Source organism: Athene noctua, chromosome 5 (genome assembly GCF_965140245.1).
Source record: "Athene noctua chromosome 5, bAthNoc1.hap1.1, whole genome shotgun sequence".
Classification (NCBI taxonomy): Eukaryota; Metazoa; Chordata; class Aves; order Strigiformes; family Strigidae; genus Athene; species Athene noctua.
The window spans coordinates 6,364,066-6,381,307 of record NC_134041.1 but is presented as its reverse complement, the minus strand read 5'-3'; the positions used below and the strand labels follow the sequence as shown (position 1 = coordinate 6,381,307).

General features: G+C 46.5%; 2 protein-coding genes across 2 annotated transcripts; one reads left to right on the top strand and one right to left on the bottom strand.

The window, feature by feature from the left end:
* Positions 1-9: 9 nt before the first annotated feature.
* LRRC42 (leucine rich repeat containing 42) lies at positions 10-7,039 on the top strand. Its single transcript, XM_074906168.1, has 8 exons — positions 10-121; positions 1,012-1,499; positions 3,631-3,762; positions 4,817-4,935; positions 5,352-5,440; positions 5,525-5,638; positions 5,787-5,871; positions 6,279-7,039. Exons 2-8 carry the CDS (start codon positions 1,018-1,020, stop codon positions 6,533-6,535), a joined length of 1,278 nt encoding a protein of 425 aa, XP_074762269.1. The 5' UTR covers positions 10-121; positions 1,012-1,017; the 3' UTR covers positions 6,536-7,039.
* Positions 7,040-10,832: 3,793 nt separating this feature from the next.
* On the bottom strand, positions 10,833-15,179 carry LDLRAD1 (low density lipoprotein receptor class A domain containing 1). Its single transcript, XM_074907148.1, has 6 exons — positions 15,159-15,179; positions 14,704-14,758; positions 13,003-13,134; positions 12,452-12,589; positions 11,775-11,903; positions 10,833-10,978 (listed from the first exon to the last, which is right to left on the bottom strand). Exons 1-6 carry the CDS (start codon positions 15,177-15,179, stop codon positions 10,833-10,835), a joined length of 621 nt encoding a protein of 206 aa, XP_074763249.1.
* Positions 15,180-17,242: the final 2,063 nt, after the last annotated feature.

Below are 17,242 nucleotides of genomic sequence, written 5' to 3'. Positions count from 1 at the left end.
GTCCCGGTCCCCGCCCCCGGCGCGGCTCCGCCCGCCGCCCGCGGGCGCTGCGGGATGGGCGGCGGGAGCGCCGAGCCGCGGCCCGGCTGACGGCGCGTCGGGGCGGCCCCTCCCGGGGCAGGTAGGTGGGGGCCGGGCCGGTGACCCCGGGGGGGTGGGGGGTGCGTTCGCCTCCCTGTGCCCCACAGCTGCCGGCCGGGGCGGGGACCCTTCCCCTTGCGCCCCTCGGGACTGCGCCCGGTCACGGCGCGCTCAGCCCGGGGCGAGAGCCCGATCCTTTCACAGACCCCCCCCCCTCCCTCCCCCCCCTCCGGGCTGGACCCGATCCCCTCCGCCCCCCTCCTCCGGGGCAGCGCCCCAACCCTTCAGCACCCCCTTCCCCCCTCAGGCGGGGCCCGATCCCCCCCCGCCCCGCAGGACCTGAGCCCCCAGCCCCTCGGGGTAGGAGCTGGAGGAGCCCGGTCCCTCCGCTGCCCCCCCGCCGTGGCAGGGTCTGCCCCCCACCCGCGGCCAGGCCCCCCGCTCACAAACCAGCGCCCCCCGGCACCGGCTGGGCTGGGCTGAGGACGGGGCACCGGGCGCCTGCCCACCCTCCCCAGGAGGGAGATCCTCCAGCGGGCTCCCCTGCCCTGCTGCAGGCAGCCATTTGCCCTCCTCCTGCCCCCGCTGGCCTGCACCAGAGCCAGCCCCAGGTGTGGGGGCCGCTCCCCACGCGGCCCAGACCCCTCCGGGCGGGACTGGGATCCAGCCCCAGGCCGCTGACGAGCAGCAGGCACAGCGTGGCAGGGCCTGGCCGGAGCAAAGGCTCTTCCACCTCGCTGCCAGCCCTGGGTTCAGTTCCCATTTGACTGGTGTTTGCGGTTTGCTGGCAGACACCGCGCACCCCTCTCCCACACGGCCTGGCGGGGTTACGTGGCCGTGGGTGCTCGGGGCATTGAGGAGGATGGGGTCTTTCCTCAGTAGTGTTTTCCCCTGTGGCTATTCTTCATTTGTCTACGGTTTGTTTTGCAGAACTGGATGAGGGGAATGTCTTACTGTCTCCACTCAGAAAGCCATTTGGATACTGGGCCAATATATGTGCGTGAAAATGGGAAGCTGCACGTGGTAAATCAGGGTGCAGGTGGCGTACAGAATGTCACTCCCAAAACGAGACCTTTTAGGCTGTTTTCCAGAGGATTTTCCGTGGAGCTTTGCATGAACAGGGAGGACGATAGGGCAAGGAGGCAGAGGACTGATCATTTCATCTTCACGTACACTAAGGAGGGGAACCTCCGGTACTCGGCCAAGTCTCTCTTCAGCCTAGTGCTGGGTTACATTTCTGACAATGTTGACCACATTGACTCGTTGATTGGTTTCCCAGAGCAGATTGCTGAAAAGCTCTTTTCAGCTGCAGAAGCAAGACAGAAGTTCACAGAACCAGTAACGGGACTGAGAGCTCTACAGAAGTTTACTGAAGCATATGGCAGTTTGGTGCTATGTTCACTATGCTTGCGGAATCGGTAAGTGTGTTCAGTAACAAATATCGTCATCTGCTAGTGCTTTTTGCTAGCACACTTAAAAGTTTACCTTAAATTATTTTCTCTCAAAAGTAATTTAAAAAAAATAAACCCTCTTGGGCTTATGACACCACCTAATTTTAATGAAGTGACCTAAGCCTTATTTGACTGTCTGCTTGCTTCCTTTTGTCCCATTCCTTTCCTACAAGTGCAGCTGCTGGTTTCATTCTAAGCTACAAATCATAATACAGGTAACAGACTACGTCCGTGTTAACTCACAGGGGATTTTATGTGAAGGATTAAACCTGCAACTATTTAACAATAACCAGCACTTTCATAGCAACCTGTGTGTTTAATGCCTTCTCAGGTGTTTCATGGGATGTTTTTGTAATTGCTGTTTATAAGCATTTCAACATACTTAGCTGAGTGTACAGATAAAATACACCCTTGGAAACTGTCTGGGTTTATTTACTGTAAGCTTGCTATCCCATTTCATTTTGGGGGCTCAGGAGAAAATACAGTCTTGTAGGTAAGTTACAGGCTTTGAAGTCAGGAAGGTTTTACCTTCGTTTATTGTGGTTCCCATCCCCATATTAAACATGTTTTAACAAGGTTCTGATTAGAGTCCAGCACCATTTTTTCCGTCTTCTCAATGTCCACATTGTCTTTCACTAAAAGAGAGTCTTACCCAGCTTAAAACTGGTCTCTGTTTTTAAAGCCTTGCTTCTGCTGAAGCCTTTCCCAGTAATACAACCAGTCTATCTTCCATCTGAACACTTGAAAAAGGGATGGTTTATCCAGTTTAAAATCAAAATACAGGCACATTCAGCTGAACTGCCAGGGGTGTTCTGAGCACAGTAGGAATGTTTGAGCAGAGGTCAATTACCCTTTTGTTTTATTCTTTAAACCTACTCCCTCTTTATCTCTGGTACGGATACTTTTTATGGGCCTGATTCAGAAATGAAGTTACTTTTGGCATCTTTTGCCATTACAGAAAGCTGACTTAAGTACTGAGTCTGAAATCCAGGAAGTGTAAGGTGTTAAGGGTTTTTCCGAGGAGTTTTATTTCTTATCTAAAAGAGCCCACTCTTCTCTTCACAACCCCCCTGAGCTAGTAGTATCTGTTAAGATTTGGCTTGGGCTGTGGCTGTACGTTCTGCCTTCCACATAGCTGAATTGCACAGCAAAAGGATTTGGTGGGTAGTTTGAAAGGTACATTTGCAGTGGGAGGATATTAAGGTCCCTTTATTTGCATGGTCAAAGAGGTGTTCTTTGAGGGGTCAAATTAGTAAGCACCCCTCATTTCATCAGTGAAGTTGCTGACCTTGGGGTTTGTCTTGCTATGGGTAATATGAGGTGAATTCAGGAGAGATTAGTAAATCTGGGGCTTGTCTTGCCACGGGGACAGTAAGAGGTAAGAGCAGGGGAGATTGGTGAGGTAGTGACTGCTACGTGCTTATTACTGCATACTCATGCATGCCATTCTTTAGTGGTTTGTTCCGATCTCTAAACCTCCTACTGAATAGTTCCAGCACAGATGTTTGCATGGCTGCGGAGTGAATCAGATCAGGGAACCAACACAGCTAAAAAAATAACCCGCTGCCTGGGGTGTAGTCACAGCTCTAGTTGGAGTCTGCAGGTGTCCTGCAGTACTTTTAATCTCTAGTGAAGTATTTTATTTACATATATAAAAAGTAAATTTTGCCATTTGACAAGCAGTCCTGATACATTTGAAGTAGATTTTAAACGTGGATTAATGTGGATTTGTCTACACACTTCCTAGATACTGAGGAAAAGCAGTTTGTGAAGTTGATTTACAGTAAACTGGAATATGTATTTTGCATCATTCTGAAATAATAATTGGTAAAGAAGTCCCTAATTGTGATGTTTGCAAGTCAAAGTCTTAATTGTTAGTCCGATACTTTGAATCAAAGCAAAACGATGACATTTGTTCAAGGAGAAGACTGGGAATTCAGATGTGTTGTGTGCAGACTGCACATAAAAAGGTAGTTAGGACAGCTGGCTAATTTCTGTCAATTTGCAACAATGAACGACTGCATTATGTTTGTGACACTTGAGGATGTAGGTGCCTTATGTGCCTGAACACTGCTAGCTTTTTTTTCCCTCTTTGCAGATACCTGGTTATCTCTGAAAAGCTAGAAGAAATTAAGTCTTTCCGGGAGCTGACGTGTTTGGATCTCTCCTGCTGTAAACTTGGAGATGAACATGAACTGCTGGAACACCTCACCAAAGAGGCTCTGTCTAGGTACCAATTTCCTGACACGTAGCTAAAAATGACACTTTTCTTTTCCTATCGCTAGGCAGTTCAAAGAATCAGGCTGTAACTCTAAAGGAAAGTTTCACAGGCAGCAATGTGTAAGTTTGAAGATTGTGGCTGTTCATAAAACCTGTTCTCGAGGTAAACAAAATACAGAATTTATTGCACACAAGGCACATGATCCAAAGCACATACTGAATCATAAAAGGTCACACAAAGGTGCAAGATAATTTACTGTCCCATGTTCTTAAATTAACTTCTTATATTTCCACCAGGTAAATACTGCATCTTAAGCATTTGGAACTTTTTACTTTTTACTTTTACTTTACTTTTTTAACCATACCAGTGTTCCAGAGGAAGATTTCTGCAAGCAGTAGGTTGAATATTTAGTTAATTAAAATTTTGTAAAAAATGTTGTTATTTTGTTTGATCCTAAAGACTGAAAAGTAGAAAACTTTGGAGATCAATAGGCAGGATGTCTGCTACGTAAGGGGTATTACGTTACTATAAGATCTTGGTGCATTTTGCATCAGGGTTTTTCTTGAAGTGCTCTGGAGAATGGTTTCATGTTGTGTTTTTCCCTGAGTTTTGTTCATCTATGTTATAATACCCCATTGCTTACTTAAAATCATTACTGTATCTCTTACTAAGTCTGTCCTCTCCCCTTTTGCCAAGCATTTTTCTCTTTCTAGTTTTGAGTGGATTCAAGATTGGCAGCTTTGGCTTAAAAAACCTCAGGGTATAAAGAACCTTATTGTCTTTGTTAGCAAATACTTGTGGTCTAGGACTGGTTTGTTGCTGGAGCTCTGGGAATAGCAGGTCAAATAAGTGCTTCTGTTGAGCCAGCGGAGACAACATAAAGATATTTGTTAGTCCTTAACTATCCCAGGCCTCTTTCTTGCTAATTTTTACTAATGTTAGCAAAGTCGACTGAAGGGTTGGCACAGGAAGATCCCAGCCTTCTGACACAGAGTTTTAGGACATTTGGTAAAACTGTCTAAAATAATGACTATAAATTATGCTTTTGTCTCTCTTCTCCCAGCGTAAAACGTCTTCTCCTGAAAGACAACTGTTTATCAGATGCAGGCCTTCGCAGAATGACAGCTCCAGTACGAGTATTGAAAAAGGGACTTGAGAATCTTTTGGTATTAGACTTGTCTTGTAAGTACTTCATGGTTTAATATTAGAAGGAACCTGTACCCTTTCTGATAAAGAAGGAAATTATCCTCCTTAATATTGAAGGAATGCAATTCATTCGATGATTCCCATGAGCCAAATACTCAACCTCACATTTCACCACCAGCTTTCCAGAAGGCACAAGTCATACCTGTAGTCTCAGCCACATGCTACTTACATGAATATTTTTAATATTTTGAGAATTTTTATTGTAAATACTTGTAGTTTGATCATTAGAGGGAAAAAGTCAGTTTTGACTCACTTTCAAAACATGAAGCATACTACAAAAAAAGGCAAAACCCCATTGTTCCAGTATTAGCTTTTGGAACAAATAGTTTCTTGGCATTCTGATCATTTTTCTCCACATCTTGCAACTTAGTTAACTCTACTTGACCTTACAGGTAACCCTAAAATCACAGATGTGGGAATTGGATACCTTCTTTCTTTCAAGAAATTGAACTGTTTGGACATTTCTGGGACAGGTCTTAAGGTAAAAAAGCATCTGTCTATGTTTACTGGACAAGTGTAATCAAATGTTTTTCCCCTCTGACTACTTTATTTCCCTTTTCACTAGGATGTTAATGCTGTTATTAAGCGGATCCAAATGCAGATTGGCCTTGTTCACTCACAAGTGCCTCTGAAGGAATTTGATCATAGTAACTGCAAAACAGAGGGATGGGCAGAACAGGTATGGGCTTTTAAGTCTGTTTTACTCTCTAGAAATTGTCCTTGTGGAGTATTAAATCACTGAACAGGAAAGAATAACGGATAGAGTTCCAATTTAATTTCTGTAAATTTTACAAGAAACATTTTAACTCCTTCAAATGTTATTTCAGACAGTTTTGCAGTGGGAGCAGGCAGTTATGGAGGCCACCAAGCCACAAGACAACTTGAGATCCAGAACATCAGCTCTGCGCTTCTGTACGTAACTGCATAGAGACCACATAGTTTGTGTTCTTTTCTACAAGGAATTTTTTCTTTTTTTTTTTGTACAAATAGCATCTCAGGTGTGAAATTTCAGCCTCTTGGGTAACTGCATTACAGCGTGTTTGAGTTTTTTCATTTGTTAGACTGCTGCTCTTAAACCTAAGAGTTAAACTCTTAACCCTAAGCATGGCAGCATGCTTAGGGCAACACATAGCAACTCGAGTTTTCTCCTTAAAATTCTGAGTCCAAAATACAAATGTTATTGTTCCCTGTGCACATTTCAGCAAAGCAGTCAGTATTCCAGGTTGGCTTGGCCAAAACAATTTACAACACAAGTATGCATTTTATAGCATCATTCTGTTTCTCCCAAAATCTAAATTTGATTTTTTTGTTTCCTGTAGATGGCAAGACACACAGAATTAAGGAGGTAGTCACATGCAAGCTGGTGGAGGCAGAGACAAAAGCATCTGGAAACTTGCAGTTTTATAAGGAAAAAGTTCAAAATTGCCATTTACCTTTGAAAAAGGAGGTTGCAGGGAGCCACGAATTAAAGAACAATAAAAAAAGAGCTTTGGCTGAACAAGAGAGAGAAAGGACTTCCAAACAGAAGCATCTGTGCCTCACTGTGGAGGACTGGGATTTGTTAAATACCTACTGAGTCAGAGAGAAGTGGGTCTTTTGTTTGTTGTTTTCTTGCTGATGACAGAATTTAGGCACATTGAGAGGGAGTAACAAAGGAGACCAGTATTATTAAATCTGGTTGCTGTGATATGCTTGTGGGTTAACCTATGCTTGGGGAGGGATAGAGTCAAGGAGAAGGTTGATGATACTACTGTATATTTTCAATACATAATAATTTTTTCAAATAAAGTTTTTGTTGTCATCCTTAACTAATTCTTGTGACGTAGATATCATTCACAGAAATAGCTGGTCCTGTCCCTCCTCCTCTCTTGCCTTGGGAGACTAATCACTTGCAGAAGACTAATCACTGCAGCTCATCTGAAATGAAGCTGTACTGTGCTTCTCAAGTGCCCTGGGACTTCAGCCGTGCTGGGAGAACATAAACCTCAGCCGCTAAGCACCGGGCTGTGTTGGTAGAGCTCTGACAAAGGGAGGAAGCAAAGAGGATAAGCACAGGCCCCAGGGGAGAGAGGCAGAGACACAGAAACCCCTCCGTAGAACAGAAGTCTCCTCTCTCTCATTTTAGCCCAGGAAATGAAAGCTGAAACTGTTACTGTAGAGATTAGACTCTGCAGTTGTAATATATTCTCCCTTATAAGCAAATTCACTGCACTGGAGAGCACTCTGTGGCTTAAAACCCATTCTCGGTGTGCATGTAGGCCTGCGATACACCGTGGTACTTCCCCATCTGAAAGCATTCAGGGAGGTTTATAATTCAAATATGAATGATAGATATTTGTTGTAAAAGAACTTCTGTGTGGGGTTGGCTGAAGTCTGGGGTACAGTTGTAACGCTGCAGGTCCTGCCCTGAGTGGTTCTAACACAGTTTGCTGAGGCACACAGTGTCCATGAGGGGGGCACGGCCACCATCACTGTGCTCTTGGGCCAATAAGGCCAAGAATTTACTACAGGTTTCCTCTACTATTGCTTATTTAGAGGATATCCTCCTTTTACACTGTTGTTTACCATAATTCAGCAACAAGAAAAGCAACACATCCTAGGAAATAATGAAAAGGACAAGAAAAGGAGCTTCACCTTAAAAATGCATAAAGAGCTAAACCCCTTTCTCTCTTTGTTCTTTTATTGCTGAATTTTCCTCAAAAAAAGGACTACACACAAACAAAGCAAGCATACTTGCAATCAAGCCCTACATTTTTTCCCCAGAAACTCAAGGCTATTAATAGCTTCCACTGACGACTACATCAGCCCTCTGCTGAGACAAATAATGGCACAAATAGTGACTGAGCAAAACAGCGTCTCAACAGGGAGGAAGACGACTGTGGCACTCCAGTATAATCCTCCTCCTGCAGCTGGCTTCTGGTTCAACAGCCACCACGGATTTCTTCTGCTGGCCCTTCCACCACTGTGGGGATCTGCTAATCCGACCACGGAGAGATGCCCGTCTCGGAGAATTGTGTACTCCATTTCACATCAGTAAAGCAGCTGGGAGCTGACGCTTTGAGCCAGAAAATAGCCACATTGTGATTTGACATGAACAGTCTGCCCAGGTCACAGGCTTGTTGGTAATAATACAGTACATCTTTGCTTTTCAGGAGAGGTGTTTTAGAGCACTGTGTTTTCTCACATTCTTCATCCCTGGTACAATTACTCCTTTTCTTAGGTTTCTTGCTGACCAGCAGACTTCCTCTTTTAAACACAGCACTGTGTAAATTTTATCCTAGGAAGACTTAGACACACTTACCTCTATGTCCTCAACCCACTAATCTCTGTTTATTGTTCTCTGTAAGGCACACGGCCTCTGCTGACCAGGAACAAGGCAGTAAGTAAGAAAATTACAGGAGGAGGCTCGCCCTGAAATAGATAGGCTCAGCCAAGTGCTGCTTAAACCGACCCTTGTGTCCCTGGCTCTTTCCAGGCTGGCTTGTGAGTCTTGCCTATGGACTGCTGCTTCCCGCTGTCTCTCTTGGCTGGTCTCACAGGTGTAAATCCAGAGCAGGATGAGTCCCCGGTTCCTCTCTCCTCACCTGAAGCCATTAATCACAGCTCTGGCCTCCCCAGATCACTCCCTGAGAGCTGATACAGGGACATCCACTAATACCCCCAAGTCCTCCTCCGCAGGGCTGCTCTCAACCCACTTATTGCCCAGCTCGTATTTGTGCTTGGGATTGCCTCAGCCTTGCGTTTGGCTTGAGAAATGCTGTAAGATTTCCTCACTGGTTGCCCCAGAACATACTTTAACAACAGGAACAACAGCAACTACAATAAGCCAGGCTTTATTTACCAACCCCTGCTCAGCCTTGTTGAAGCGTTGGATGTCTGTGACTCTGCAGCAGAAATGTGCATCTCAATTTCAGGCTTTGATTGAGGCTGGAAGCCTGCAAGTGAGAAATGTTTACCCAGAAAACTCCTAACCTCTCTTCTGGGTTGCAGCACTGAATGCACCGCATTAATGTTTTACAGGCACAGAGAAAGCAAGCCATCCATCCTAGCTAGGCGTGGAGAAGGACAGGTTATTAAACACAGCTTTAAAAGTTTCACATAGTACCGGTTATGTTATGTAAAGTTTTGCCATCTCATTCCAGGTGAAGTAAGAGTCAGAATACTGTAAAGCTATTTTTAGAAGATCTCTCAGATCTACAGCTGTATCCCAGTGACAAATTAGAAGAAACATTCACTGTTGATACAAGTCATGCTGACATGCAGAGCTGCAGATCACAGGACAGAGGAAAGGAGGGAATGGTTTTATTTTTAAAGATCTATGACCTGGGATGGAGATGGGAAGATCACCTGATGTTTATTTTGGGCCTAGAAAAGTAACTGCACTCACTGTAAACGTGGGTTTTTCTCAGAGATGATGTTTTAGACACAGACGAGATTTTCAAAGCAGCAAAGACCGAATCTTTCTTAAATTTCAGTAGCACATCCTTATCTATATCCTGAGGACTGCTTTGAAGGTTTGGCTGCCTGATCCTGTTTTGCTGGCAGAGGAAAGAAACGAGCAATGAACAGATCCTATGTCATCCCACACCACCCCAGGAGCAGCACTTGGTTTTCTGCTGCTCTCTGCTCCAAGGCTAGGACATTTTTTTTCTCCTTTCTTTGCCAACTTCAGTGCAAATGCATCCCAGCCCCATGGCTGTTCTCAACCTGTTAAGCTGCTGCTCCAAAACTGCACAGCCCTGAGAGAAACACATTTTTATATACATGCTGGTGCCCTGCCCTGGCTTGCAGGGACAGCTATGTGGTCACAGGGACACGGTGATTTATCCCCACAATCCCTGAAACCCCTCCACTTCAGTTTTCCATGCCATTACACTCTCTGCATTGGCCTTCATGGTTTGAGAAGAGCACAGGAGGTGGCCTGTGCAGCAGCTCCCCACGGTGTCACCTTTAGTCCAGCGTTCCCAGTGAAGCGTCCTGGAAGCATCACACAGAGCCTTCAAAGCTGCTGCTGAAACCATCTGCAGGAGTGCTTTGAACACAAACACAAGCTTCTCCTCCTGTCCATGAGGATCAGTAGGGGCAAGACGTGTTGGTGGGAACTGCTAACCCATGAGCTAGAAAGGGTCACCTCACTCAGCTCCTGCTCTTCAGCGTAGCCCTCAATATCCTCAATGTACCAGCATCTGGCTGCCAGTAATGTCCAGACAGGAGAAAACCCTCACCCAGCGTTGGCCAGACAGAATCACAGAATCATTCAGGTTGGAAAAGACCCTTGGGATCACTGAGTCCAACCCCCAGCCTGACTCTACAAAGTTCTCCCCTACACCATATCCCCCAACATCTCATCTGAACGACCCTTAAACACACCCAGGGATGGGGACTCCAGCCCCTCCCTGGGCAGCCTGTTCCACTCTCTGACCACTCTTTCTGTGAAAAATTTTTCCAAATGTCCAGTCTGAACCTCCCCTGTTGGAGCTTAAAGCCGTTCCCTCTTGTTCTGTCACTAATTCCCCGTGAGAAGAGACCAGCACCAACCTCTCTACAATGTCCCATGACACGGTATCTGTGTTGGCAGCACCTGGCAGTCTCCAGCAGCTCACACACAACCCTTGGAGTCAGTGCTCTGCCCATGTAGAAAGGACTCACCCTGGCACGACAGGAGAACCGTGGCAGTGTCCCACAGGCAGTATCTAGCCTGCAGCACGAGCTGCCATACACACTTCATCCCTGCATTGCTCTGTGTGCTGCTGCTGAGGATTTGCTTGGGTTGGAGCTTCCCAAGCAGGTGGCAGAGCAGGACGACACCAAGGCTTAGAGGTGACAATGCAGGAAGCACCCTGCTGTCTCCAGCGCTGCTGGGTGCCAGGACTTCACGGCCTGCAGATATACTCATCAGACCAGCTGAGGCAGTGCTGGACGCCGTCCCGGCACAGCCTCCTGGGGACACAGGAGCAGAACTCGTAGAGCACAGGACTGCAGCTCCACCACGCCGACCCGCACGGGGGGCAGGCAGCCACTGGGAGGGATGGAAAACAGGGAACAGAAATGGTTTTGCTGCACTGACCCCTTCCCTCCTTTCTTGGGCAGGTAGCTACCCTTTCACCCCCTGGCAGCTGCTGAAAAGTAGTACTTTTGATGACCCTGTGTCTGTGAACTCTCCAAAGAGGACACTGGCTTGGTGCTACTTGAGGGAGACAACCACAGAGCATGACATTGTTATGACCTTCATGGCAGATGTGCCATTCTGGGAGGAACAATTAATTGTCATTTATTTTTTTTAGCAAGCTACTATAGAGAAAACTGCTGATACAGGCAAGTCTCGCCTGAAGTTCAAAACCACAGGGGTGACTTAGGAACAAACCTGCTGCTCATCTTAGCAAGAGAATGATCTAGATGGCTTCAAAGCTACTGAGGCACACTCAGTCCCCCTTGTCTCGGAGACATACCCATCTCCCAACCAACAGCCAAAGGCCAGTTTGAACGATCACTGCTGTCTACAGCTATGCATCATGATGAAACTGCTCCACACTCAGCAAACCACAGCAGAGGAGCAACTTTTGGGGCTGGGAGCAAAGCACAGAGCCCTTCCCCTCTTGGTTGCCATCAGGCTTTGACACAGAGCCCTTGGCAACTGATGGGATGGAGCCCACATGGTTCATACTCTCGTCCTATCCCAGCTATTTTGTTTTAGCCATGGATGCCAGCCTCCAGGCATTTCCAGCTGCATCAGTGCACACCACACCTGTACAATCTATTTTCATCCATCAGCAGAAAAGACCTTTTGCCCAACAATAGTCAGAAGAGAGACTTACAGCTCCCCATCTCATCGGAGCAGTCTCCACAGTCGTTCATCCCATTACACCTCTGATCAGCATAGACCCAGTACACGGGGTTACTGCAGCGGAAAACCAGGTATCCCGGAAGGCTGCGGGGCAAGTCACCTGCAAGGGTGGACACACGGGACACGTGCTCAACCCCACCGGGCACAGATGCACCAGCTAAAACGGGGATGGTGCCTACCAAAGGCTGCTGTCACGGGGGATCAGTCAGTACTTCCCCATGCAGTGTCAGGGCATGAATGACACCGCAGATGGGGAAGCTGTGGTAGGAAAGGGCAAGGGATGCTCATGGCTGAGCTGGAAGCAGTCTGGGTGCCCCAAGTTTCTGCTTTAATCATTTTTTTTTCCAAGGTAACTGGACAATAAATTAACCATATAGCCACATAGCTTAACCAATGGAGGAAAACTACATCATGATTTTATAAAAAAACCTAAAGAAGATCAGAGGAGCTTGGAGTCTTTGATTCCTGGCACTCCCGCTGGGTTTTGGGCAGTGTTGTGTCTCAGCATCTGCCCTACAAAGGATCTACCAGGCTTATCTGCTCACACACAGAGCCAGAAGCATGGAGCAGGATTAGAGGGACACTGGCTGTTCTGTCTCACAACAGGAAGACCAGCACGGGGAGGAGAGTCACAATAAAATCACTCACCACAGAGTTTCTCCTCTTCATCCTCTCCGTTCCTGCAGCTGCTGACTCTGTCACAGACCTGGCTGGCTGGGATGCAGGTCACACTGTCATCACACAAGAAGCCTGTCCGGTTATTGGAGGCTGTACAGAAGCGGTTCACTGAAGGGATGGCAAGAAATACTTCATTTTCCAACATTTTCATGGTATGAGGAGCAGATCAAGGGGAAGCAAGGGGGATTTCTGAAATTCATTTGTTGTTCTGGAAATAACCAGGGGTCAGGATTAATCTCTGGTAGGTTAATGGCAGAGTCTGAAAACTATACCATGAAGCAGGATGGTGCCACCCAGAGTTACCACAGCCCTATGGAACAGGGAGTCAGGGAATGGCTGGTGGTGACTCAGGCTGCACAGCCCCGCATCTTCCTGCTGGTCCCTCTCTTTCCTCCCACTTGGTGCCAGGACGCACCACTTCACACACGGTGATAGATATGAAGGCTCTTCTCACACAACATCATTTTCTGATTCCCTTAACAAAAAAAAAAAAACAAAACCCAGACTCTTGTGATACCAACCTGGCACACGTGACAGGAGTCCCAGTGCCACGGCCAAGCCCACGGTGGCAGCGAGGACGAGCAGTGCAGTGACAGAGATGCAGACGCGCCTCCACGTGCAGCCCCCGTGGGTCCTGTGTGGCTGGCAGCAGCCTGTTGGGAGGCAAGAGCAAGAAGTGAGGGGCTGGGGAAGGGTCTGGCAGGGCTGAGTGGGGCCGGGGTGTTTCGGAGAGGAACGGCACAGAGCCACGAGGGTAATGTTTTGGTGGCTCTGCATGCGGGACTGGCAGGGGGCTGCTGGGGTTTAGGGGTTGATGGGTGAATTTTAATAGCCAAACTCTGACATTAAACAACTTCCCATAGGGACTTCCGCTGTTTGCAGTGTGGAAGAGCCCATGCTGCCGTTACAGAGCACTGGGAATGGCACAAACACCATGTCTCCATCAGAGCTCACACAACGCACTTGGATGCAAAAGGGTGGAGAAGGCCAAGGCACCGCCCGGCCCCCGTGGGGCAGCAATGCCCTTTTCACAGCGGGAGCAGCCAAAACACAGGGCAGGTTGGTGTAAGGCTGGGAAAGGTGCTGTCTCAGAGCCCATGGCAAAACTCCTCAAGAGGTAAAAATTTTACAGTGCTTTGGGCTTTCTGCCCCAACCAGGACTTTTAACTCTCCCACTGAATTATCATCTCAAAATGGTGAGAATTGGCCAAAGAACAGCCCTCTCCCTCCCCAAAGACATCTCCAGGGTACAAAGGGCAGTGACTTTTCAAGGACTTTAACTTCCAGAAAGTCACGTACGTAAATCAAACCAAATCCGGAATCTAAAGACCAAACCCACAGTAATTGCAACACAACAGCAGCGCACGTAAGAGCAACGTCAATCAGCTACTCCCATCGCAGCTCTCTGCAGCACCAGTGCTTTGTCTCTAAACCAACACTGTATTTTCTTGCATTCCTTCTTATTTTCAGACCAACAGAAAAAAAAAATTAACGTGATCATCTGAGAAAGACATAACCAATCACTTAAGACAACCCCACATGTATAATTGAATTTTGGTATTTATGAACTTAGAGAGTTTTGATCAAAGAGTTAGAATTTGTCTTAGCTGTGCTTCAGATTTCCTCAGTTGCTGTGTTGTACAAACGCAAGCGAAGGCACGTCCTTCCCTCAAGAGCAAAGGGATCCTGGCTGCAATAACCACCCCCTCCGTCACACTTGAGTGGGAATCAAGTGCAGAACATTTTAGCTTAAAAGAAAAGTGGCGAATTACAGCATGTCTGTGTCTACAAGACAACACCTTCGACCAGAAAGCAAAACAGCAGCAAACAGACAAGAGTATAAAATAATGGCAGTGATGAAATGTTGTAACCTGACCTACAGGTCTGCTATTGATTCTGTTTGATCTCATCTTCTCCTCCTTAACATAGACACGATTTGCTGAAGTTTGGCTATTATAAGATATAGAAAGCATACAGCAAGTTCGTTATGAGCCTTTCTGTGACAAGGATCACCTATCATAAGGCTGCCAACTCCAGGCAAAGAAAGAGCAGCTTTAAGTTTAGAAATTTTATAGTCTGGACATTTCACTACACAGAAGGGGGAGGGGGAGAATCAGTCTCAACAGACCATAAATACTAGTTGTATTTTACATTACATAGATAGTTTCAATTGATTTATACTTTAATAATAAAAAGGTTAAGCTCTGCATTTTATTTGTTACCTGATTCAACAAAGTCCTTCTGTGAAGAAAGAGAAGGAGCTACATCACCATTTCTCTAGAAGGAAAGGTATAAAAGACCGTTTAGAGAAGCAGCACGCAGTAATCACACAAGGTATGCCTTTCTAGTTGTCACACCATCTTACCCAGAAATATATCACGTATTCCTTTATTTTTACATACAAGCAAAAATAGCCTTGATGGAAACGTGGCCCAGATTTAATTCACAAAGCGATCAATTGCATCACCTTCTAAATCTTAGTTAGGCATTTGTAAAACAGCCACTAATGCAAGTCCAGCACTTGATATCAATACTTTCCTTTAGTGTCAAGTTAGGTTAAGTAGAAAGGACACAAAATCTCACAAAAACCAGTGATAAAGAGGTCACAAACGACACTATTGAGAACATGTACTGTAGGAAACAGATGCATGTAAGATTTTTCCAAAGAGAACTGTACCTGGGGGTGAGTTTTATTCATGCTTCCCAGAGCTACAGCCCTCACAGCAGCTCAGAGGACCGCAGGGAGTTTTCTGCACCTTAACACGAGCGATGTTACCAGGATACAAAACCCAACAGAGGCAGGAAAGCAAGGCACGTGCTGCCGCCCAGGCACTCAAGCAGGAGAGGACAGGGAAGGTAGCGCTGAGCCCAGTGCTCCAGCGCCGGTTGGAAGCTGGGTTTCTGGTTTGCTTCTCGTTCCTCCTGGCTCCATCTTGGTTTCACAACAGGGCATTAGGCAAATCACGAAGGACACGGAGAGTTTGGATGCCAAGATCCTGCTGCCAGTCCTGGAGCCAGTTCAGAAGCTGAACACTAGCTGATGTCAGTTGCATTTATCCTGGTGCTGGTCAGGGAGAACCCCGTCGTGATGAAAACTTGAGGGAAGAGAGTCTGATCATCCTCATGCAAGTCTCCTTTCTCCCCACCTCATTCCCAAAACAGAGCTGACACGCTGATCTTGTAGCAGCATCAGCCTAGGCTCCTGCAAGATGATCAGATCTCAGCAGAATTGTGCAGGATACGAACATCTGGAATAATTTCCCTGCTTGGCCAACAAACACAGGCATGGCAAATCCTCCAGGGTCCTCTCTTACTTGCATACTTGAATTTCCAGGCCTGCAGTTAAGTCTTAGCAGCTCAGCCCGTAGCCAACATGAACTTACACACTGCAGCCTTCTATACCGGCTGCAGGTCTTGGCACAGCACATGCAGTGGAGTTTTGCAGCTTCAAGGATAAAATGTCACGAGCAGGCAGCTTTGCCACAGGGGTAGGGGGGAAAAAAACCACTGGCATGAAGTGTTCAAGGAGCCTGTGTTCTTCTTGCTTTGCAGGAGGGTCCATAGGACTCAAGTGCCTCCAAACAGTTGTCACCTCACAGGTCACAATTCCTCCTCAACCACTAGCAAAACTAGCTCAGCAGGGCTTTGGAGGAGAAGCTGGCAGCTCTATTGCCTATAAGCTGGCCCTGAGACAATCGCCTCGAATTGATTCAAAGCACAGACATGGAGGAACAATTACAGCTACTTCCCTCTCCATCCCCACACATACAACTCATTCTTGATCCCGTTAACACTGAGTTAATACACGCTTCTTGACAAGGGCACCTGCCAACCCTGCACTCCCCTGTTCACACACCAGCCAGAATTAAGTTAAGTCTTTTAGGAGCTCCTCCTTCAGCATGGCAACACCAGTTTGTCCAAAGCAGAATCTTCTCACAGGAATATATCACCGTTAAACTTGGTCCTAGAAAGCTCTCCTGTTCCAAGAAGGATTTGGGGTGAAAACACCAAACAGCAAGTAGCAAACAGTCTACAAGTCTGGGCACCTGCTACAAGAATGACAAAGGGTTAAAACCTGCGTATCTTCAATTCTGGATCTGTTTCTCTTTAAAGAAGAAGTTTTAGTTTCTCATCAGACTTGATACAGGACTATTTTGAGCCTTCAGAAAGCTAATGAGGTGACTGTGAGTTTGCCAAGAGTCCCACATAAGAGCCAAGTCAACCAGGCTAGCTATGCATACCTCACAAAACAATTTATGATGGAAATGTTGAAAATGTGGAGTAAACCCACTCTTAGAGGTACATGTCCATAAGACCTGACATCTGTCACCATCTGTTTCCTACACCAAGATTATCAAGCTCAGCTGCAGCCAACCAGGCAGTTGGGTTTTAGAGCAGTTACCCCACATCAAAGACTGCTTATAGTTCGGAACAAGGAGTTCATGAGAACGAGGTAACACACACAAGCGAGCCCTTCTGAAGTAAAAAAAACCAAAACCAACCCCCCCAAACCCCCCAACTTTGCCAATGATCAGAGAAGCTGAAGAGGGGACGCAGGTCAAGATATCTAGTATGAAAAGAGACTATTGTTAATTCTAGCTCCTAAAAAAAACCCAGTTTCCCCAAATGTACCATGGCTATTTCTGCCAGCAGTGAATTGCACACACTTGAGGGGGTTGCCTCGTTTGTGTCAAGATGATCCCCTTTAAAATCTGATATAAGTCAACTGAACACATGACTAAATATAAAAATAATATAATA